This window comes from Diorhabda carinulata, chromosome X (assembly GCF_026250575.1).
Source record: "Diorhabda carinulata isolate Delta chromosome X, icDioCari1.1, whole genome shotgun sequence".
In the NCBI taxonomy this organism is placed as follows: Eukaryota; Metazoa; Arthropoda; class Insecta; order Coleoptera; family Chrysomelidae; genus Diorhabda; species Diorhabda carinulata.
Genome location: NC_079472.1, coordinates 11,683,194 through 11,705,431, shown reverse-complemented (window position 1 = coordinate 11,705,431; position 22,238 = coordinate 11,683,194). Strand labels below are relative to the sequence as shown.

Sequence of the window (22,238 nt, the reverse complement as noted above, 5' to 3'; positions counted from 1 at the left end):
CAGTATTCAATAAAATATCACGGTTTTGTATGTACATTACCACTATTTTTTTTCTATAATTCTATCTGTGTTTTCACGGGAACGTGCCAATAGTCACAGCCTTCAGAAAACAATTGAGTTAACGACGCTAAAAATCTCATAATGACAAATGACGTTTCTTTCTAACTAATATGGAGGTTAAAGGTATTTCATATGATTAACCATAATTTTTATTTTACAAATGAAATAAATACAGATAATTTTCGATTATGTTTTTTTGTTAGTACAAACCCAATTTTCAAGTTATCAGATGATGGTTTAGATAAAAGAAGGTGAGTATCTCATTTTTTATATAAATATATATATTATGACGAATGTCTATTCAAAAAAATTGTGCTTATGATTGCATTTTATTAGTAAGTAATTGGATATAATTGGTTTTTTATTAAATCTTCTTCTAATTTATACTTAAGAATATGATATAATATAATAATAAATTCCAAAATAAATATAACAACATAGATACACTGAAATACTTACCATTCAGTTGTGCTGTAGTTTTCTATTATAACACAATGAAATTTCAATTATTTATCTTAAAAATCAATATTAGTAAATTTCGAACTTTTTGATTTAATTTTTCTCTTTTTGTTATATAACTGTTATATTCAATTTGAAGCCTTAGAACATTCTGGTAAGTTGAACAAATAAAAATTTTCAATGCCATAAAATAAGTAGACATAAGAACAAGTTTCATGGTAAAGACAAATAATTTATTTATCAATATTTCTTAGTTCAAATTTCATAATTTTACTCAACCCTGTATATTAGAGTAAACAATTTTCGTGGTAAAAAGTTGTGATTATCGAGTTCGTTTACCATTTTTCATATAATTGATTCAATTATCCAATATAAAGTGATCTAGATTGAATTAAATTAATTTTGATTATGTTAACTTAGTATATTGTTATTGTGTTACTTATATTGACGGTAACAAGTTAAGTTTTAAAAATTTTGATGCTAATAACATAATTTTGATACAAATAAAGCCTTCGACAATGTTTAGTACCAAAAAAATGATTAATAAGTGAAATATCGTGTTTTTTTGTTTTATAATTTATTTATTAATTTAATAAAAACAAAAAAATAACAATTACATAAAGTCTGGTATTAAAATCTAATATCACAGATTCATTTCTGTCTTGGTACCCATACCGGACATGCCACAGCTCCTAAATGTACACGTTCGACGCTAATGAGTTCGTCAAATGAATTTTCTACATTGTAGAACTTATGTAATTCGTCTATCGCTTTATCTTCCATCTAAGGACCAAAAATAAACTCAAAAAAAAACAAATTATTCTAAAAGAGGATTTTACCTGTGTAAATATCAACGGTTTATTTGTCATTTTCATCAGATTTTCTTTTTGTTTTTTCTCGTCATAAATTATATCATTTATTTGTTTGGTATCGGAGGTTAATTCTGGACTGTTGTTATCCGGCAGTATCTTCCAAGGATTTTTTGGAGTTACTAAAAATTGAAGTTAAAGTTAGTTCGGTTGTTTTTTATTGTTTTTTTTGTTTTATGGTGTTGAGAGGCCTTCATAGATACTTTTTAGTTTTTCAGAAAAAACTGACTATTTGCGCAGTTTTTTTAGTTAGTTTGGTTAGGTTAAGCTTCTAACAATTCAAAAAATATTAAATACTTAGTTTTTTTTCTGGAAATTAATTTGATAAAAAGTTTCCAATATACTACCTACTATACTACACCTACACTAAACACAGGACTGTAGTCAAAAAAAAAAAATTTGCTCTTTAAGAAGCCATTTTGCGATAAAACTCGCAATAATGGGGTCAAAAATCCAACAAATAACTTCACAAACCACACAGAAACTTATGAGAAACGCATTTGTTTACCACACGGCGGCCATTTTTGAATTACTCAATGAATTAAATCTGTGTTACGCCCCTGGATAAAGACGATACCTTGTAACAGAGAGTGTTTGCAAAGTTATGAACAAAAAGTCAACTATTGTAAATTTTTGGAAATTTCAAAAATTTTGAGGCAAAATTGTAGATTTAATTAATTTTATCAACATTTTTTTAAACCTATCGCATAAAAAAATACAAGGCGTCGTTTTCCCAAACTCAGTGGCATTAATTAAAAGATTAAAGTTTTGTTAATTAATTTCTAACAAAAAATTATTATTTTGAGGTATTTTTAGTAAAAGAATTTTGTTCCGCCACTGTTTTGATAGATTTTTATGAGTAATTAGTAACACTAATAACTGGGTTGAAAGTTAGGTTAAATGATTGTTCTTTCTTTTAACAAAGAAAAAAGATAAATAGAGTATATACGATTGAAAAATCCTGAAATATCAAAATTTCGTCATGTTAATTTACATTATGCGGGCAAAAATTACAACATGACAACAATGCAAATCTTCTATCATATTGTCTTTGCAAACTGTTTATACCGCAACGCAATCACTTAGCAAAAAAGTGATAAAAGTAATAATAATATAGTAATAAATATGTCATAGTAATTATAGTAACAAATTACTATATTTTTAAATAATAGTTATCGTGAAAGTGACGTCGTAGTGTCAGTAAAAGTCGTAGTTATTGTGAAGTGAAATCGTGATATTAGAGGTTATGTTTTCGTTTTCAAATAAGGGTGTAATTGTGAATTGTTAAAAATCAAGTGAATATGGACACAAAACCAAATATTGCAGTGTATTTACACAAATTAAAAACGGAAAATTGATCCAGTGGATGAAACTAACAGGTATTATAACAAAATTAATTACATTCAAGTTTAATTAGATTTACTATACCTGCAATTAAATGTTAAAAACTGATGTATAACGAGATTTTAAGATTATCAAAAAGTTTGAGGATTCAATTTTAGACATTTTAATTAAATATTTATCATAAAAATTGACATCAAAGTAATTAAATTACTTACTTGTAGTAGTTGTTGTATCTGCCACTTTGCTTTCGGAAAACAATCTTTTTCTCTGCTTCTGCGACATTTTCACTATACGAATTTTACTTTCGCTTTTTTGTATTGATCCTTTTATGATATTAGGACTACCCAATTCAGGAAATTCCATAGAATCATCAAATGAAATACTAAGACTCGATCTATCACTAATATTGTTAAGACTAGTATAATTTTCATGAATTTCCTCTTTTTCTACAATCTTACTAGCGACATTGATCGATTTCAATCTACTGGGATAATTATTTTCTATTAAACATACAGGTTCGTCCGGAAATTGTATAATACTGTCATTACTGACATCTTTATCCGAAACCGAAACGTTTCTTTCAGAATGTCTACGTTGTCGAGTCCTTTTTTTATGAACCGGTTTATTCTGAGTGATTTCTACTTCTTCGGTCATAGATACAGGGTAATCCCCCGCTATTGAAGTTATAAAATCGTCAGAAACGGCTGTGGAATAAGGGGTTATCACCCTACATTGAATTTCCTTTTTACGATCGAAATAAAAATCAGATAGTTCCTTCAATAGTTCGTCGTCTAAATCGTTGAAAGCTTTAACTTCAAGTAACGGAGCTATGTTAGCTATAATGAACATCATACAACAATATTTTAATTTGTCCGCATTGTATATGTCAGCAAAAGTTGTTATTTGTATGATATTCTTCAAGGTTAATAAATCTGATAGTAGTAATTCGCACTGTTCTTTTAATCTGGTTACAAATAATTGATCTGCTAAAATGAGGATGTTAAATAGGTGGTCCACTTCGAGATAATTGAGTTTGGAAAGAGAATCGGTGTACAAGTATTCCAGGAGAGCTTCCGCTGTTGTTCTGGAGAATGGAATAGATATTTCAGAAGTAGCTTTCTGAAAAAACAACTTGAAATATGTACATAGTAGAAGGAAAAGTATAGACAAATAATAGAAAAATACATAATGTCTTCTACAAATTTGTAGATGTAGTACAAGCTTTTCACAAAGTTTAACAGTAAGAATTCTAGTACTAAAGTGGATCTTATCGTCCTAAATAGTATTAGCAAATTATAAATCTATAAAATGGTACAAGAATCTTATACTATACTCAGAAATAAAATTGGGGTGATAAATGGGTTTTGTTTGATAACTAATATAATACTGAAACGAGTATAGGTTATTCTATTTCTTCTTATCCCTAGTAATTTGGCCAATGTCTATACGATTAAGCAGTTATTGAATATTCTCGAGTGATCTAAACTGCTCTGGATGTATATGAAATAAGAGTATAAGAATAAATTTGAAAGCAGTAGGTGACTTAACAGATAGAAATTGAGAAAAATTCTAAGTAAAAAGTTGTCATAATGGATTTCTGGAATGTTTAGATCAAATTCGATTGGTGACATTTCTAATATAGAATTTAATATAGTGACTAACATAGTACGTGATTGTAGGCGAAAGCCAAAAGTGGCGTCATTTTTGGGATGATTATCTTGAAAATTCAGTTTCTAAAACCAAATGACAATTTGAATTCGTAAAAGACAATTCCTCAAATCAAATAACAAAGAACATAATTTCGAATATCAAATGACTCATTATTATTGGAAAAGACACTTTGAAAAAGCTAAATAACGATTTTCTTTTGAAGGAGTCAGTTTGTAAAGCTAAATGTCGGTTCTTTTTCTCGAAAAGACAATTTCTAAAGCCAAATTTCAGTTGAAAAATATATTTTCTCAAGCTAAATAACGATTTACTTTTGAAAGAAACATCTTCTAAAGCCAAATGACGGTTGTTTCATAAAAACACAATTCAAAACGCCAAATGACAGGTTACATATTTGCAAAAAGACGATTTCTAAAGCCAAATATCAGTTGAAAAAGACTTTCTAAAGCCATACAGTTCCCACAACCAAATGATGGTTTATTTTTGAAAAATACTGTTCATAAAATCAAATATCGGTTGAAAAATGTAGTTTCTGAAGCCAAATGATGATTTGCTTTTGAAGAAGCAGTTTCTAAAGCTAAATGACCGTTTGTTTTTGAAGAACATTGCTCATAAAGCCAAATATCAGTCGAAAAGGGCAATTTCTGAAGGCAAATGACGATTTGCTTTTAAAGAAACAATTTCTAAATCCAAATGACCGTTTGTTTTCGACAAATACAGTTTGTAAAGCCAAATGACGGTTTGTTTTTGAAAAACATTGCTCATAACGCCAAATATCAGTTGAAAATGGCAGTTTCTGTAACCAAATGATGATTTGCTTTTGAAGAAACAATTTCTAAATCCAAATGACAGTTTGTTTTTGACAAATACTGTTCTTAAAGCCAAATGACGGTTTGTATTTGAAGAACACTACTCATTAACCCAAATATCAGTTTAAAAGGGCAGTTTCTGAAGCCAAATGAAAGTTTGCTTTCAAAAAAGAGTTTCCAAAATCAAATGACTGTTTAATTTTTGTAGAACACTGTTCATAAAGCCAAATATCAGTTAAAAAAGACAATTTTTGAAGCCAAATTACGGTTCGTTTTTAAAGAACATTACTCATAACGCCAAATATCAATTAAAAAGAGCAGTTTCCGTAGCCAAATGACAGTTTGTTTTCGAACAAGACAGTTTCTGAAGCCAAATATCAGTTGAAAGGATCGTTTCTGAAGTAAAATGAAAGTTTTCTTTTCAAAAAGACAGTTTTTTCTATTCAATTAATCATTTTATTTAAAAGACACAAATTACAACAAAAACTCGTAAAATTCAATCTAATTACATTGCAGTAGTTATTTTAAAAATCGTTAAAATTGAGGTTATGTAACACAAAACACCAACAAATATTAATTAAATATTTCTAAGTAGCATTAAAATAATCGTTAAAGAGAAAATAATAATAATGAAATGAATTTTTAAATTATTTTAGATATAAAAAAATGCTCGAAATTAATTAAGCTTCAGTAATGTCTTTGGGAGCTATAAGATACACATTTATCTATTTGAAAATCGTATTTTTACTCACCTTGTATTAGATTTTATTAAACAAAATCGTCATTTATAAAAAATAGTCGTGTACAGTCAATAATTGAACAATATTTAGTTACAGGGGATGTACCAAATATATGGGTGATTCCGTTCTAACTGATTTTTTGTATTCAAAATTTCAAGATTTTAAAATTTAACTTTTCTAACTTTTTTATGCATATTATTCATCTATTTTACTGTAAAAATAAAACTCTAAGAGGAATTTACTACAACTTCAAAGTATCACGAGCAAGACACAAATGTCGGATTTTGAGTTCCACGGTACTGACTCATTTATCCACGGTACTGACATGGTAACTTAAGATATTAAACAACAAGTGCATCAATTTTCCTCAGTTTGATCATAAACATTAGAATTTATAAGGTAATTAGTTTAAATCATTTGTTACGACAAAAAAAATTAATAATTTATCGGTAAATTCTAGGAATGGACATGACACGGTACTGACATTCAAGTGATGTAGTATAAGTTTTCTTTAAGTGGCAAGTTATATTGTATAAAAATAATGTTTAAATATCTTAAGAATTATTCAATTAACACAAAATTTTTATTAATTGATTATTAATTAATGACTAGTACAAAAAAACAATACAGGACATTGAATATCACAGTTATAATGGAATCACCCATATATAAAGTATAATGATAAAATTTTACGTTATTAATTTATTAATGATTGAATCAGTATAAAAATAGAAAAAATTAAACTCACCCCATTCCATCTCATGAACATGTTATTGAAATATTCCAATCTTGCTGCCAATAAACATTTGTGGGCTTTGAGGGTTTGATCGTCTTTACATTTGACGGTAACATCATAGAATTTGGTATATTTCAACCTATCGAATCGTATCCGATACTCCGGTTTATCGATTTCGTTATTTTTAACGTAAATTACACATTTATCCATTTCCAAATTACTTAAAACCTCTTGTAAATGCGTACATTCGAATTTTTTTGCTATTTCGTGTAACAACCTCACGGGATTTTTAGTTTTGTTATTTTTTTCGTTCGACTGACATAATTTTCTCAAAGTTGCATTTTTTAATTCCCCGCATTCGGTTAAATCGCATCCCCCGGTGTAAATGTACATCAATAATTGTTGGAATACATCAGGATTTACGTTGTTTAAAATAATTGTTTCCCGATTTTCCATTAAATTTTCCAAATATCCACTCGAATTTGCTACTACGTATTTATGGGCGGGAAAATTTCTGTCGTTTATTTTAAATACAACGTCGTGTATAGAATCAAATTCGTCAGTTTCAGATAAGAGAGTTTCGAAATTTTTTTTCATTTCTGACGATTCAATATGAGGAAAAACATAATTTTTGTAAGGAGGAGCCTAAAAGTTGGATAATCATTAAAATATTAACAAACTTTTTGATATTTACCTGTATAACTGAATAATCTCTTCCTTTTAAATCGCTAATTATTGAAATAGCACGATGGATTTTGTTTATTTTTTGTAACGAAACCACAACACAATCTTCCTTTTCCAAAAATTTGTGAAAAGCGCTTTTTTGATTTTTCTGACTCTTCTCAATGGAACCCGTCACTTTTTTCTTCCTAGGTTTGATGAAACCTTTGAAAGCCTCACCTATAATTATAAATAATAACAGAAAACAGAAAAATTAAGAGTTACTGGTCGGGGATGAAAAACGCAGTCCGCTCACATCGCTAATAGACAAACCGCCAAAAGAAGATTTGACCTTGCATTTGAAAATACTTAATACATGTAAAAAAATCTCCAAATAAACAAACTTTCTCAATAAAACGATAATCCTTCCACACCTGACCCAGGAAATTCCAAGAAGAAAAAGTAAACTCCTCTACCATCTAGCTTGTGTACAAACAGTTGGAAATAAGCAAACCCCCAGCTCCCTGTTAATCCCTCAATCAGCTTAAGAGATTGAGCACAAAATAAAACGCCTCACCCAAAAAATGGCACATAGAGTTTCTAAAGCTAAATGACAATTTGTTTTCGGAAAAGATATTTTCTCAAACTAAATAACGATTTACTTTTGAAAGAAACATCTTCTAAAGCCAAATGACGGTTGTTTCATAAAAACACAATTCAAAACGCCAAATGACAGGTTACATATTTGCAAAAAGACAATTTCTAAAGCCAAATATCAAAAGACCGTTTCTGAAGCCAAATGAAGGTTTGCTTCCGAAAAAGACAGTTTCCAAAACCAAATGACGGTTTATTTTTGAAAAACACTGTTCATAAAACCAAATATCAGTTGAAAAGGGCAGTTTCTGAAGCCAAATGACAGACTTTTTGAAGAAACATATTACAAAGCCAAACACTGTTCATAAAGCTAAATATCAGTTTAAAATGACAGTTTCTAAGGCCAAATAACGATTTGCTTTTGATAAAGCAATTTCTAAAGCCAAATGACGATTTAATTTTGAAGAAGCAATATCTGCAGCCAAATGACAGTTCTCTTATGAAAAAAAAAATTCTAAAGCTATGTATTCTTTAAAAAGACCGTTACTGGAGCCAAATGAAGGTTTATTGTTCAAAAAAGACAGTATCCAAATCACGGTTTATTTGTATTTGAAAATACAGGTAAAAATTTCTCCAAACAAACTTTCTCAATAAAACGATATTCCGTCCACACCTGACTGACCGATACATGACCCAGGTAATTCCAAGAAGAAAAAGTAAACTCCTTTACCATCTAGCTTGTGTATGAACAGTTGGAAATACGCAAACCCCCCAGCTCCCTGTTAATCCCTTAAAGTACTAATGGGCTTAAGAGATTTAGTCCAAAAAAATAACGCTTCAACCGAAAACTGGGAGGCATATCGAAATTTACGAAATCTTGCATCTGAGTAAGCGATAGGAGGAAAATGATGATACCTTGAGTCTAGAAAATACAAACGCATTTTGGAGGGGCTTGAGAAAAATGAATGTCAATTCCAGACCATCTCCAAATCTGCTCAAAAGTTTGCAAAATGATATCAATAAGTACTTTCTGAATGTATTCAATAAATCCCACGTATATCAGGGGAAAGTCGCTTTTTATAATAGCCATTAACTAGACCTATATTAAAAGTTAAGCTTTGTTATGGAATCTCCTAAATCGATTCGTAACTATAGTTTATAGTTACATTGTGAGCGGCCAAGGGGCCTTTGAGCACATAAGCCCATCGTGACGTTACCAAACGCCGATATCCTTTGAGAAACCGATCAGGCGCTTTTGCTTGTACCCTTTGATGTAATTAGGCAAGTTGTGAGGCTTGTCCACGTGTTTAAACCGCGCTCCAATGAGAGCAAAGCACTCACGTCCCATGATGAATAGATGGCAGTATGTGAGCCTTCCCTTGTCTCATGCCCGGCGTCACCATCCATCTCTGCCAAGCCCGCATGGCGAGTAGACCGTTGAGAGACGCGATAGCAACGCTTTGACTGGGTTGAAAAATTTGCTTCCTATAAGCTTGTATGTATGGATGGATTTGGGGTCTCGTATACACTGCGACCCAAAGGATCTATTGTGTCCTCCAGGATAACCCAGTGTTTACAGCCGATCCATCAATCCCACTCCTTTTAAAAAATCCAGAATGTGGGATGGCTTCAATTGCCAGAGATCTTCGTCTTCTATTTCAAGCGCACCCAGGTGTAGTGCTCTGGAGTTTCTGGATGGATGTTTTGTTATCTGTGCAACAAAATCTGCTAGGCCTAGCGTCTTCAGGTGTTTGTTGAGGCGACAGTTAGTATTCGTAGATTGTTCTTACTTAGGTTGATAGATTCAGCAGATTTACTCTGGTTATAGTTTCCCAGAAGAGTCTTTGCCTGTCTCAGCCACTGTAGGTTGTCTCAATAATTGGTTTTGCTCCTATCTACCTTCTTTTTCCACTGTTCTGTAGCTGATACCTCTGAAGGGTTCGGGTCCCGTGAAGGGCTATAAGCTTGTTGCCAGTAGTTCAAAAAGTCCTCGAACGAGCAGTAGACACCTAGATGACCTCAGACAACATAATAAAAGCACTGGATAAGGAGAAGGCTGAGATTACTCCAAGCCATTCGATGTGTTGGATCAAGATCTTCTTTATGCAATCCTGAAATATCTGGGACTTGATGGAATATCTTCATGTATTTTTTTTGGGTTTCACTTTAAAGGAAGAAGGCAGAGAATTGGCGCGGATCAAAGTTCCTCTGGAACTGGCGAAACATAATCTGATGTGTACCATTTGTTTTTGAATAAATATGACTCTCACATTCAATAATACGCCAATGACATTTAGGTCTTGTACTAATTTGATCCTGCAGATCCAGAAGCAGCAACACCTGAATAGAGATCTGTTAGACATCCTTGATTATCCTACAGAGCATGATCTAAACCTGAATGAAAATAAGACTGAAGTTTCGACGCGTGTTTAACAAACCAATAAAAACCATTTCTTATTATTATAATTGTATAAAATGGTCGTTTTAGATATAAAAACTCACCATCTTTAGAAACCAATAAAATCTCGTTGTAATTCAAATAAATTTGTTTCATAACAATGGCTCTATTTATCGAATAAATACATCCGCATAATTGTTGATCGGAACCTTGCCACAACAATACGTTTCCAGTATTTGTAAGCACGGCTACTTTTAATTCCGTATTTATTTCTTTGGAAAGTTCGTTATTGAGCATCGCAGGATCCAAATTTCCTCCAACTATACTAACTTGCACGAAATTCAATTGCCTGGAACATTAAACGTAAACACAAATAAAATACAGAAGTCGGCATAAGTCCTGCAACGCTTATAAGTCTGGCAACGATGTCGAAAAACATGTTCGCGCTTTGGACTATGTTTACCTAATTTCAACAACAATTCCGAACTCGCCGCTACTAAATCATTCAACAGTGTGGAAGATGTACCAGAAATTCTTAAAAACGGGCTCTGTTGCCGACGCGCCGCGTTCTCGACGACCGTTATGTGTAACAACTAACGAAAATATGGAAACAGTGGCGCTGGGGTTAGTTTAGCAGTCGAACCAATCAATGCTAGTGTATACTCTACTTCCCGGAATCACTGTAAACATAGGTGTGAACGCAGCGAACATTAATTCTCTCAGTCTGTAATCCGTATTTGTAATTGTCATGAATTCTGTCCGTTTTTTTAAATAAAACATATATTTGGCGCAGTTAATAGGATTGTCGCGAAAAGCATACAACGCGGAAAAATTTCAACTATTTTAATAGTGAAGTGGTATCTCGGATGCAGTCAGGATGAAGATGAAAAAACCTTTAAACTGAACCTCGTGGGTTTGTACTCTTTGGAGGGTCACGTGACAACGATCCAACACCCGCGAACATCCATCATTCCATGCAGAATGTAATAAAATCATTTTGAAGCTGCATTTTTTTCTCTTAATGTAAATTTGTTGCCTGACTTACGTATAAGTTGAACTTTTTGGAATCAATGATATTCCTACTGAACACACTATTTACACTACCACTACACCAACACTCATAATTACACTTTCTAAAGCGCGTTTTGATAACCAAGTTATGGTCTTCAGATGAAAACCTCGTCAAACAATGTAATTGTGAGTGTTGGTGTAGTAGTAGTGTCAGTGTGTCCGTATGACTTACGTATGAAAAATTTTCTTACTTACCGTGACGCTATTTTCCTTGTAAGATACTCGTGCATAACATAAATATCACCGTTAGTAGTACACACCGCTATAGCTCCATTACTACTAGCTACATCCGTTATAGTAACGTTACTACTAATAGTTACTAATTTAGGAGTCACTATGAATTGATTCTTATAGTTTTCGTTAACTTTTACCCCCAATTGCCCAGCGTTTAACCCCCAAGTGTATAAAGCATTCGGACCCCAAGCTACGGAATGATAATGACTAGCACAAACCCCTTGTATTTCCCTAGTTAACCGTTTGATTTGTTTAGGAAGTGTTGATTTATCAGGTGACGGCTCTAGTCCAAGAACTTGATAGGTATTTAAACCACACGTATATATCTGCAACTAATCGATTAATTTCTGATATTATTTATTAATTCGTATATATTTACATTGCCGTCTGAACACAGGAACATACTGTGGTCTCTAGAGATGCTGGCTTGAATGCATGTTATGATTTCACCTTTTTGAGAGCCTTGGAATTTGACTATCTGAGGTGAAACTACAGATTTTTCATTTCCTAAACCAAGTCTACCACCTTGACCATGTCCACACGTTAAAGCTTTACCTACACGTAATAAATTCATAAACAAAGTCCTCAAATTCTGTATTGTATCTGTGATTTACAAAAACTACTGAATAAATTATTCAGTATTTGTCAAAAGAAAAAGTGATTCATGAGGAAGGTTCTGTATAAATTTAGTGTAAATTGGTTAAAATATAAAGGAAATTGTTGCAAGTCAAACTATCATCAACAATTCTCCCTAATTCTTTCGAAATATCATAAAAACACAATGTATATCCTACCAAAGTGTGTGAATTGGAAATTGATTAATTTGAAACATATTCAAGCTGAAACGGGTTGTTGATACACCATTACTAACCTGAAATTGTCACTATAGTACTATGGAATTTAGCTATACAAATTTGCTTAACATATTCCCCAGGATACTCCCTATGGAAAGCATCCAATAAATCAGGACTTTGTTTAGATTGATGATGTCCTAATAAATTGTTATTATTTGATCCCCAAGAATAAATTTCACCAAAATTAGTACCGTTCTCAGGTTTAAGACCATCTTTCATAGCATGTTCTAAATAAGTAAGATAATCTAGATCTATGTCACTAGCGTTGGCACCTAAAACCAACTAACAATGAATTTAATTGTTTAAATTCGAGTAAACAATGATTTATGTAAATAATCGACTCACCTAATTTTAATAACTCTACAGTAATGTCAATTTTTCCGTAAAAAATGCTTCTATGTAAGGCAGTATAACCAGATTCTTTATCTTTAGTGTTTATATCTGAATGTCTGTTAGAAATAAGCCACCTGACGAGGTTTAATCTACCGCAGGAAGCTGCTACATGTAAGGCAGTTCTACCGGAGGAGTCTATAACCGATTCGCATCGAGTGCATATGAAATTAAGGAAAGAACACAAATCGGTGTCACTAACACACCTTTTTGATATAGCATCTGTTATTATATCTCCATGAACCATTGATTTACATTGAGTCGTACAATCTCGCTCAAAGTTGTTGGTATTCATTGCTTGAATTAAAATTTATTGGTTGCGTTTTATTATCATTTATATATGTGATCAATATGGAACTTACCTGCTGTTTAGAATTATATGTGAAAATTTACGTAACTAAAAAATTATGTCCGATTGTTTTGAATTAGAAAAATGCAATATTTCAAAAAATCTTATACAAATTTAAATCTACTATTACCTAATAATTCCAATAACAAATAAACCAGTAAATATTTATCTTCCTTACTAACTACAACTTCAAGTTAGATCATCTGTCAGTCGACGTTTTTGAAGGTTACCGCACCGCTTTGTTCGTAAGTTTGATTTTAGGACTGTCAAATTCGCATCGGTTCTGAATTTATAGTTTTGTGATCGCTAGTTAATGATGTATGCTCGAATTATTATTAAAACTATATACAGATATTTTAATTTTACGTACTTATTATAGGTTGAAAGATATAAACACATTATTTACAAAAATATTTAACAATACTGTCTATAAGTAAATAATTGCCAGTCAAACATGCTTATGTACCGATTATAAATTGGTTCAGATCAGCGAACGTACTGTGTAAGATAAAGAAGAAGAGTACACATAATAAAGTCAAAAGTGTCACGTTGTAAATTGTAAATATTGAAAGAAAAGTATAACACTTTTATCTATTTTCAAAAATAATGACTGATATAACAATTGATGTATCTGGTGAAATGGAACCTAGTACGATTAGTCGAAAAGATGGAATTTCAAAGTAAGTAAATCGTTTTAAACAACTTTTAAAAATTATTGTATTCGACACAAATGCCAGTAAATTTCAGTTTTTTGAAAATACCTACTCAAATGCCTGATCCAGCGGAATGGATAAGTCATCAGAAACAGAGCGTGAGGCCTTGGTTACTTTTTATACAGACCTCAAATTTTAAAGTACCACTCTCTGTTCCTAGACTTGGTAGAAGGATTATGAAAAATCTCGAATATTTTCAAGCTAATTATTTATTCGTCGTCCTAGGACTTATCGCTTACTTTCTGTAAGTTGATTATATATCTGAATTCGTCAAAATTTGAAGCACTTTGTTTTAGAATAACCTCCCCACTTATATTAATTACCATCGCGGGGACAATGTATTTGGGTTATCGCCTAAACAAACGACAAAAGGAAAAATCTCTCACCATACTCGGTAAAGAATTAACATTACCTCAACAGTATTTATTGTTAGCGTTATGTTCGTTACCAATTTATTACATAGTTGGGGTCCACGCTGCAATGTTTGGAGTGTTAATCGCTTCAATTGTTATCATAACGTTGCACGCTGCGTTTTATAACATCGAAGCTCTCGCTCTCAAAGAAGAAGAGTCTTTTGAGGTTTAGAGTCTATCCGGTATCAGTTATTTGTTACAAATATATATATTAACACTTTTATATAATTAAATGTTTTTAATAAAAATTGTTGTTAGTATCTCCCAAGGTAAACAGATTTAAAAAATAAAATCTTGTCATTCTGACGGGTATATTTAATAAGTTGCATACATAAAATTCAATTTATTTAATATAATAAACATATCCGACGATTTAAGCCATTTAAACAAGTGAGAAATCATATTATCTTATGTAGGTCGTCGAGAAACTACAGTGTACAACACGCGTGGATATTTCATACAAATATGTGGATGTGGATATTTTCTGTCCTTATTGCCTAATCTACTATTTTAAAAGATAAATACCACATAGATTTTATACCATCTATGTGGTCATGATAAATAGTGAGACATAGTATGTAAATCTGAAATATCATAGTCCTTAAAATCGTTTGAAAGTACATTAATAATTAGGCGGGGTTGACTTTTGTTGGGTTTAGAAAAAGAATATTTGTGTTTTTAGCATATAATTTGTGTTTTCACAATATACTTTAAATGACAATGTTTTACATAGTTGCCACGTTGTAATTTTATTCCAGTTGTTGGCACAAGATAAATTAAAAAAATAATATAATCTAACTTTTCGTAAATTTCTTTCAAAATTTGGTCGCCAATACTTAAATAATTAAGGTTATAATGGGTTTTTAAAATGATTAATTACTTAAATCAACTAAAGTATTATTCGATTTTTACTAGGAAATAGTTATGGATATAACTGACACATTCATTAATTCTTAGAATAGTAAAAATATGGACCAAAACTTGAAATTTCAACCAGATGCCTGATTTTTACCACAATAAATCTTACAAGGTGCCACACGGCTGCCAACGTGTATATCTAATGTAATTTCCGTTAATACACGAGAAATTATTTTGTTTACACTTTGGATAATTAGATTTTATTAAGTAGCAGCAATTGTATAATGCAAACGCTTTATCCTAACTTCGTAGTGAAAAAGTAACAAAAACATTATAAAATTACATATATACATCAAAATCGCTTCTAATATCACCTATAACTCAACCACATAACACTGAGTATACATACCACACAATTTTGCAGATACTTCTAGTGGAAATACACATGTTTACTTTGCTATTATTTCGTTCAGTTATCTTACACATATATTCGGTATATGATAATATAAAGGGTGAAGATTTGTTAACATCTAACTTGAATTAAAAAAGAGAAAAGTTTTTGGGATAAATTATAAGTATAAGCACTCACAAACCAAATACGAAAGTAAACATCTCTCTCACAATGTTTATGAGTAACTGATAATTATTATTAACATAGTTATTAAGAATAAATTTGACAATTCTTCTTCTTTTTTGAAAGATATGAATCTACCCTTTTAGTTATCCAGACAATTTTTTTTCAATATCACTAAAAGAACAATGTTAAATATATAATACGTGTTTCTGTGAGTAATTTTACGTTATATTATTTGTGTAATTGAATCAAATCAAGAAAGGTAGTTGAAATTTCACAGGTATTATATATATAAAAAAATGATTGGAGTTCTTATTACTTGAAATATTTAGTGTACGCCACTGTCTAGTTCCATCTGAACTGTCATCGGTGTCAACACATAGTTTTATCAAAATATCATTTTTATTTTATTTGGTGTTAATAAAACTTGAAATAAGGATTCGTCAGCTGATCTATTGGGGGATATATGAGGTAGGATCTTTTTAAATTTTTAAAATAAACTCGATTTTACCACAATTATTTTATTGCAATTTCTAAATATTTCAACTTAAATCTGTCTACAAAAACAAACTTTTTCCTACTATTTAATAAACATGTTCACATAACAAAAAACAATAATAAATATATTTAGAATTATTAAAATCAAAATTTATTCAAATATTTTCGTTCTTTATAGTAAACATTGCAGGCAGGTTATAGAGCGTTGCCAGATTGCGATAACTTAAGATGTATCAAACAATTAAGAATTCTTTTGATAAATATTTTTCATAGTTCTATAATCTGTAAATGAAAGTGACAAGTAATTTTTTCATGTGTTCAATGTGTTATGAAGTAATTTATATTAATTTCTACCTTTAGAGTTATTTACCCTAAGAAAATTGTAGACGTACATCTGGCAATGTTCCAAGTTTCATCTTTGCAAGGTTCGACGACGTTGTCATATTGCATTTAATTTCAGATATATTGAAAAAATCAAAATTCTCTTGATGTATTTTCATACTTTTTTTTAATGAAGGATTTTATTGATTAAGAAATTATGACTGTAATATAGTGTTTTTTATGCGTTCATTGTATTAAGAAGTAATTTTTATCAATTTCTACAATTAAAAGTTATATATTGTAAAGAAATTGTATACGTAGATATGGCAATGTTCCATAGCATATAAAATGTTAGTTCCTCTCAGTAAGGTTATACAATGTTGCCGGATTTGATTTAATGTAGGATTTATTGGTACTTTGATTTATTCAAAATTGTTTCTAACTTTATTACAAATTTTAGTAGTTTCAAAGGAAATTTTCAGGATTAAGGCTGTAATTAATTATCTTTTGAGGTATTAAAATGTATTGATCTTATGATATATGGAAGTTTTAACGAAAATTTGACAATATTTAAGCCTACAGTTTTCTTGTACGACGTTGCCAGATTGGATATTATTAAAACAGATTTTTATCAATTTTTAAGCTTTTTAATGAAAAGAATACAAGTTTTTTTTTGTAAATTGTAGGTGACAACAAAGTTGACTGGTATTTTGATGATTTATTGCCTTTAGATTTAATTATGCGAAAACTTTCTCGCGCGCCCATTTTACTCCATTCCGAAGCGACTTATATATCACTAAATGATTAAATCGATAAACTACTAACTTAAAAAACGACAAAAATATGTATATAAGCAATTATTTGGCGTCCTTTATATGAAATATTTAATCTAAGGCATACAAATTTTAATTTTAAACTGGAAATTACTTAGGATGCTTATTATTATTGTTCTATTTCTACAATTTTAGCTGATTTCTAGTAATCTGGCGGATGATCGGCGCTACCCTCGATATCTTGATCTGTATCATCTTCTTCTTCGTCATCACTAGAATTTAAAACGTTCGAAACGATTTGTGATGAATATTTCGTGTTGAAATCCCCCTTGTTTTCTAAAAAGAAAACGCGATTCTATCACTACATGTATAGATGTGTGGTTAGAACATCTAGTAAGTGTTCCCAAAATATTTTATCATATTTCATACAAATTCGTATTAGTATCACACGAGGGTAAGCCAAATATTTCCCATAAGCTCATGAACGTTTTTTTGTAATAAAAAAATCCAATTTTTACAGAAATATTCAACTTTGGTACTATTTCAAGTTGTAAAATACATTTTAATTAGTAAATAAACAAAAATTTTTTCGTTATTATGTTAATAATGAATAGAATTACTTACCACAATTTGGTTTCGCTCTTGTACGACTATTAGCGAATTCCACGCCGTGTTTATCAACGCACCAGCACATTCCTATGGCACTATGACATTGTACAGGTAAATAGTATCCTTGTTTATCACAATCCGGTATAAACATATCTATAACACAACAATAATGCACTACAACATACTATTTTCTAATAAAAATAGCATACTTTGTATATCTCCTGTTATTTTGTGTTTGGCTGCGATACAAGGTCTTTCCGATTTTCGGAAACATTTACACCATTCAGACGAATTAACGCCGAGATCTCCGTCAATGTCGCATCGTTGTAAAAACGGCTTTAAACAAATTTCGTTTTTATCGTGTTCTAAATCGTAGAGTTCCTTCAAAGATAATATCCCGTCGCCGTTCACGTCTAAATGTTGAAACATCCATCTCACTTCTGTTTTACAAACTGGTGGAAACGCCACTAAAACGATTATAACCGGAAAATTGTACCTAACTTAACTAATTTTTAATATAATAATTATATATGTAAAAAGTAAGGTTAAATTTCATTTGACGTATAATAAAAGTAAAATTAGTACCTTTCGATTTATTTTTGCTTTTTCTTCTTCTCGTTACGTCGGTCATAACTACCGAAAACCAATCGAGTAATCGATCTCCCATCGATTCGATTGCGTTCGTAGAACATTGTTTCGAAGGATATACAGGGGTACCAGAAATCGATCCACTATATATCTTGTTATCCAATATTTCGTTATAACCTCTGAGTTTTTCTTTATCTTCTATATACAGAACGTTGTCCTGAAATATAATGTAATTAATTATCAAAAATATAATATATATATTCAACTTACTTTATTATGTTTGGTATATTTGATGTATTTATAATGTTTGTTATCGTATTTGAAATCTTGAGGGGTGTATGTATATAACTCAGATTTCATAAGATATCTGTTTAATTTCCTGGAGTCCTTTCCATCGGATTTAATCTCTTCTCTTGTTGATTTATGTTTGTCATTTTCGTATTTGATTTTTTCCAGTTGTCTCTGGTTTCTTTTAGGATTTCCGTCTGGAAATTAAAACATTTTTCGATGAAATACTGATTTTAATATAAGTATAAAATAATGTAAAAGTTGTTAATTGATAATTATGAAATGTATATATGTTAATGAATGAAAATAATGAACGCATTACGATGAGTAATTATCGATTAATTCACGCATTATTAAAAATATCTTGTTACTATGTTATAACATTGCCGCCATAAATCATTAATTATCATTAATTAATCATCATACGGAATTGACGGATTAACAATATGCTTTGTTGCCAAGTTTAATTTTATTACCGATAAATATTACGAACGAAATTTTCTTCGAAAACTCAATTTTATGGTTATAAAATGTTTTAATTAGTGATTTTTTTATAAAAATATATACAGAGAAGAAAAAAAAAGTTCATTATCATTGCGATATTCATTTAGTTAATATTTTTATTAATAATAGTATTATGTGTTTGTTGAAAAATTTTGGTTAGGTTAGGTTGTGTCTAAGTGTACGACGATCTTTATTATAATAAAATGATATTCTTTTTGTTTATATACTTACGTGAACATGGACAAAAACCTTTACAATCGACTCTTATATTCGTTCGGTGTATACAATTGTGGTAATCCAATCTGCATAACGAACTGTAGGTCTTATTGTCTGCCCCGCATAAAAATATCGGTTTCACAACTGGACACGGTTTGCATCTGTAAAAGTAAAATGTTTTCACACTATATTTTTTCTACAACTATAGAAAAATTGTACACTCACATAACCGCATCAGTTGAAAAGTCATTTTCATTTTCGATATCTTCTTCGGTGTCGTAAAATACGTCGTCTTCTTTTTTCAATTTGACATTGTTTGACGTTTTGGGAACGACGATGTCTCTGAAATACAGATCAGGTTAGTTTTATTTAGTTTGATGGATAAATGACTTTGCGATTACCCATTTCTCTTAAGTTCCTTTCGGGAAACACATACGGCTGTCGAGGCGTCTTCAAGCAGGCAGATTTCTTTCTTTTTGCATTTCAGTGGTCTACATAGATCACCTGTTGATTAGAAATATTATTTTTACGCATTGATCGTACAATTTTATACCTATTTTTAAGAATTATAAACGTTTACATAACATAACCTCAAATTTTGACGAAATCATATAATATGAAGTTATACTTACTTGAAGCGTCATGCATCCATGTCTTTTTTTCCTCTGAACGATCTGGTATATTTTCCTCCTATAATAAATGTAAAATTGGTAAAATTTTTTGATAAAATCAAAAAGTGTTTTATCAATAATTTGGTGATAGAAAAACGCACAGAAAAAGTAACAAAGGGATATGAAAAAAATGTATTGCAGCCCTGAAAACAGTAAAATTTGCTCTCAAATTTACTTAAAACAGTTTAGTTGAAATAATAGATATACGAGGTATATTAAAAAATTGAATTATATAAGGGTCATACAATTAAAATTAATTTCCTCAAATTTAGTGACGTACTTCTATTTTTTAAGTAACGTGGTACCATTTTCAGGACCTTCTATTGTCAGTAATTTTGTTTTAACTTTACTTTTAGCACTTTTTTCAAGTCCTGATTGTAACTTGCCTTTAATTGCCTCATTTTTATTTTCAAATCACTCATACCAGGTATAAACAGTCTTCAAAGTCGGTACTTTACATATTTCAACATTTTGCGATCTGCTTTTGCGCTTTTTTTAAAATATAAAGTTCAAAGAAAATCAAAGATGAATGTACAAGGCGTACTAATTGAAATAAATGTATAATAAGTAGTTAACTTTTTGATTACACCTTGTAAATCACCGTCAAGTTATTTAAAACAATTTTGATTGTTACGTTAAGTTAGAAATTAGTATTGAATCACCCTGTACTAAATTACTTGTATTCAATAAGAAAAATGTGTGTTTTCAATAAATTCAGGAAAACAATATTTCATATTTTCACTGATTTTCGAAAATAATATTTTGTCAATCATTAAATGAATACGTGACAACGTCGATAGTCCATAGAAAAAATTAAAAGCAAGCGGAATAAACGTTTAATAGAGGTTTAAGGAGTTGGCAACGCCCAGACATATATAACAGAGTCATACTTTCAAATACCTATAGAGGATTCCAAAGACGTTAACCTAAATATTATTAAATGATATCGAGAAGTCTAAAAATCAAATTACTTATTCAAATCTATCTAATTTAAAAGATATATCGTTAAAATACCTTATAATAAACTAATTTACGTAGATAATCAATCAGTTTATAAACTATAGTGTTTTTAATTATTTTTTCGACTCAAATATATGCCTGGGACGTATTATAGATTTGATCAAATTATTACTTCTGCGAATTCGAAATCCCCGTCGAATTTCCGTTTGGCAACACAGAGAGAAATAAGCACCAGGAACGTTAACAAAAACACACTTTGTTTCATTGTTTATACGAACAGAAATTGTATCGAACGATTTTTATTTACAGACATAAAGGACACGATGTACCTTTTTTGATTATTTGATTTCACTGCGAGCTGAGCTTCCCTTCGGTTTCCTGCGCGGTTGCCAGATCGAACGAAAAGAAAATTCGGGATGAAAATGTGTTTATTAACCATGTATAATATTCTTAAATCTCCATTTTGAATCAAAACGTTTTTTAAATATTTATTTTTTTAAATGTCTAGAGTAATTTTTAAATATGAACTATATAAGGAAATGATGTAAGGAAAATTCCATTTTCCACTTATGATAATTGATATTGGATTCGATGTGGCAACAACGGCACGTACTACGCGTATGGAGATTGCGCTGCCGATGGGGGCTAGGCTGTAAGGGTTGTCTTATATTACATTGCAGAATTCATTGGGTTTGAGGTGGGGGTGGTACAAGAATATTATATCTAAATTAGAAATAAGAGAAAATATTTTTTTTTATTATTTAATACGTCGCAATACCCAGTTTCAGTTCAATAAAGTTGTGAAAATACGTGATGTTGTGGAAGGTAGTTGGAAAATTTGAAAACTATCAAATTTTATTAAAAAACGACTACAATACTTTGATCGATATAAATCGACGATGATTTCGAAATTAAAAAAAATAATTTTAAATTGTATCTTCATCTATTTTATAATCGAATGCGTTTACCAAAAGATGTCGCCAACTTAGTCTACGAATAAATCTGAATGAAATTACG

General features: G+C 30.5%; 3 protein-coding genes across 5 annotated transcripts; 1 reads left to right on the top strand and 2 right to left on the bottom strand.

The window, feature by feature from the left end:
* Positions 1-1,079: 1,079 nt before the first annotated feature.
* Positions 1,080-13,450, bottom strand: LOC130902518 (inhibitor of Bruton tyrosine kinase). Of its 2 annotated transcripts, XM_057814721.1 has the most exons (12): positions 13,366-13,450; positions 13,249-13,283; positions 12,842-13,183; positions 12,514-12,768; positions 12,022-12,197; positions 11,604-11,968; positions 10,442-10,686; positions 7,380-7,585; positions 6,698-7,330; positions 2,948-3,851; positions 1,359-1,510; positions 1,080-1,302 (listed from the first exon to the last, which is right to left on the bottom strand). In XM_057814721.1, exons 3-12 carry the CDS (start codon positions 13,179-13,181, stop codon positions 1,171-1,173), a joined length of 3,408 nt encoding a protein of 1,135 aa, XP_057670704.1. In that variant the 5' UTR covers positions 13,182-13,183; positions 13,249-13,283; positions 13,366-13,450; the 3' UTR covers positions 1,080-1,170. The 2 variants fall into 2 exon arrangements, with proteins under 2 accessions (XP_057670704.1, XP_057670705.1); XM_057814722.1 differs by lacking the exons at positions 13,249-13,283; positions 13,366-13,450 and having other exon boundaries at positions 12,514-12,778; positions 12,842-13,031.
* On the top strand, positions 2,403-14,609 carry LOC130902521 (prenylated Rab acceptor protein 1). 2 transcript variants are annotated; one of them, XM_057814726.1, is made up of 4 exons: positions 2,403-2,767; positions 13,615-13,915; positions 13,983-14,192; positions 14,245-14,609. In XM_057814726.1, exons 2-4 carry the CDS (start codon positions 13,842-13,844, stop codon positions 14,531-14,533), a joined length of 573 nt encoding a protein of 190 aa, XP_057670709.1. In that variant the 5' UTR covers positions 2,403-2,767; positions 13,615-13,841; the 3' UTR covers positions 14,534-14,609. The 2 variants fall into 2 exon arrangements, with proteins under 2 accessions (XP_057670709.1, XP_057670710.1); XM_057814727.1 differs by lacking the exon at positions 2,403-2,767 and having other exon boundaries at positions 13,521-13,915.
* Positions 14,610-16,298: 1,689 nt separating this feature from the next.
* Positions 16,299-21,612, bottom strand: LOC130902520 (proteoglycan Cow). The gene is made up of 10 exons (XM_057814725.1): positions 21,394-21,612; positions 20,223-20,280; positions 19,992-20,094; positions 19,816-19,932; positions 19,606-19,751; positions 18,853-19,067; positions 18,580-18,799; positions 18,204-18,461; positions 18,010-18,147; positions 16,299-17,721 (listed from the first exon to the last, which is right to left on the bottom strand). Exons 1-10 carry the CDS (start codon positions 21,484-21,486, stop codon positions 17,588-17,590), a joined length of 1,482 nt encoding a protein of 493 aa, XP_057670708.1. The 5' UTR covers positions 21,487-21,612; the 3' UTR covers positions 16,299-17,587.
* Between the last annotated feature and the right edge of the window lie 626 nt (positions 21,613-22,238).

Coding starts and splice junctions, on each gene's coding strand:
- LOC130902520 (XM_057814725.1), bottom strand. CDS start 21,486: ATGAAACAAAGTGTGTTTTTGTTAACGTTCCTGGTGCTTATTTCTCTC. Junction 19,752..19,815: donor TTTTCAACTGATGCGGTTAT/GTGAGTGTACAA, acceptor TTACTTTTACAG/ATGCAAACCGTGTCCAGTTG. Junction 18,462..18,579: donor AAGCAAAAATAAATCGAAAG/GTACTAATTTTA, acceptor TAATCGTTTTAG/TGGCGTTTCCACCAGTTTGT.
- LOC130902518 (XM_057814721.1), bottom strand. CDS start 13,181: ATGAATACCAACAACTTTGAGCGAGATTGTACGACTCAATGTAAATCA. Junction 10,687..11,603: donor ACAAGGAAAATAGCGTCACG/GTAAGTAAGAAA, acceptor TTAATGTTCCAG/GCAATTGAATTTCGTGCAAG. Junction 7,586..10,441: donor TTTATTGGTTTCTAAAGATG/GTGAGTTTTTAT, acceptor TTATAATTATAG/GTGAGGCTTTCAAAGGTTTC.
- LOC130902521 (XM_057814726.1), top strand. CDS start 13,842: ATGACTGATATAACAATTGATGTATCTGGTGAAATGGAACCTAGTACG. Junction 13,916..13,982: donor CGAAAAGATGGAATTTCAAA/GTAAGTAAATCG, acceptor AGTAAATTTCAG/TTTTTTGAAAATACCTACTC. Junction 14,193..14,244: donor GGACTTATCGCTTACTTTCT/GTAAGTTGATTA, acceptor ACTTTGTTTTAG/AATAACCTCCCCACTTATAT.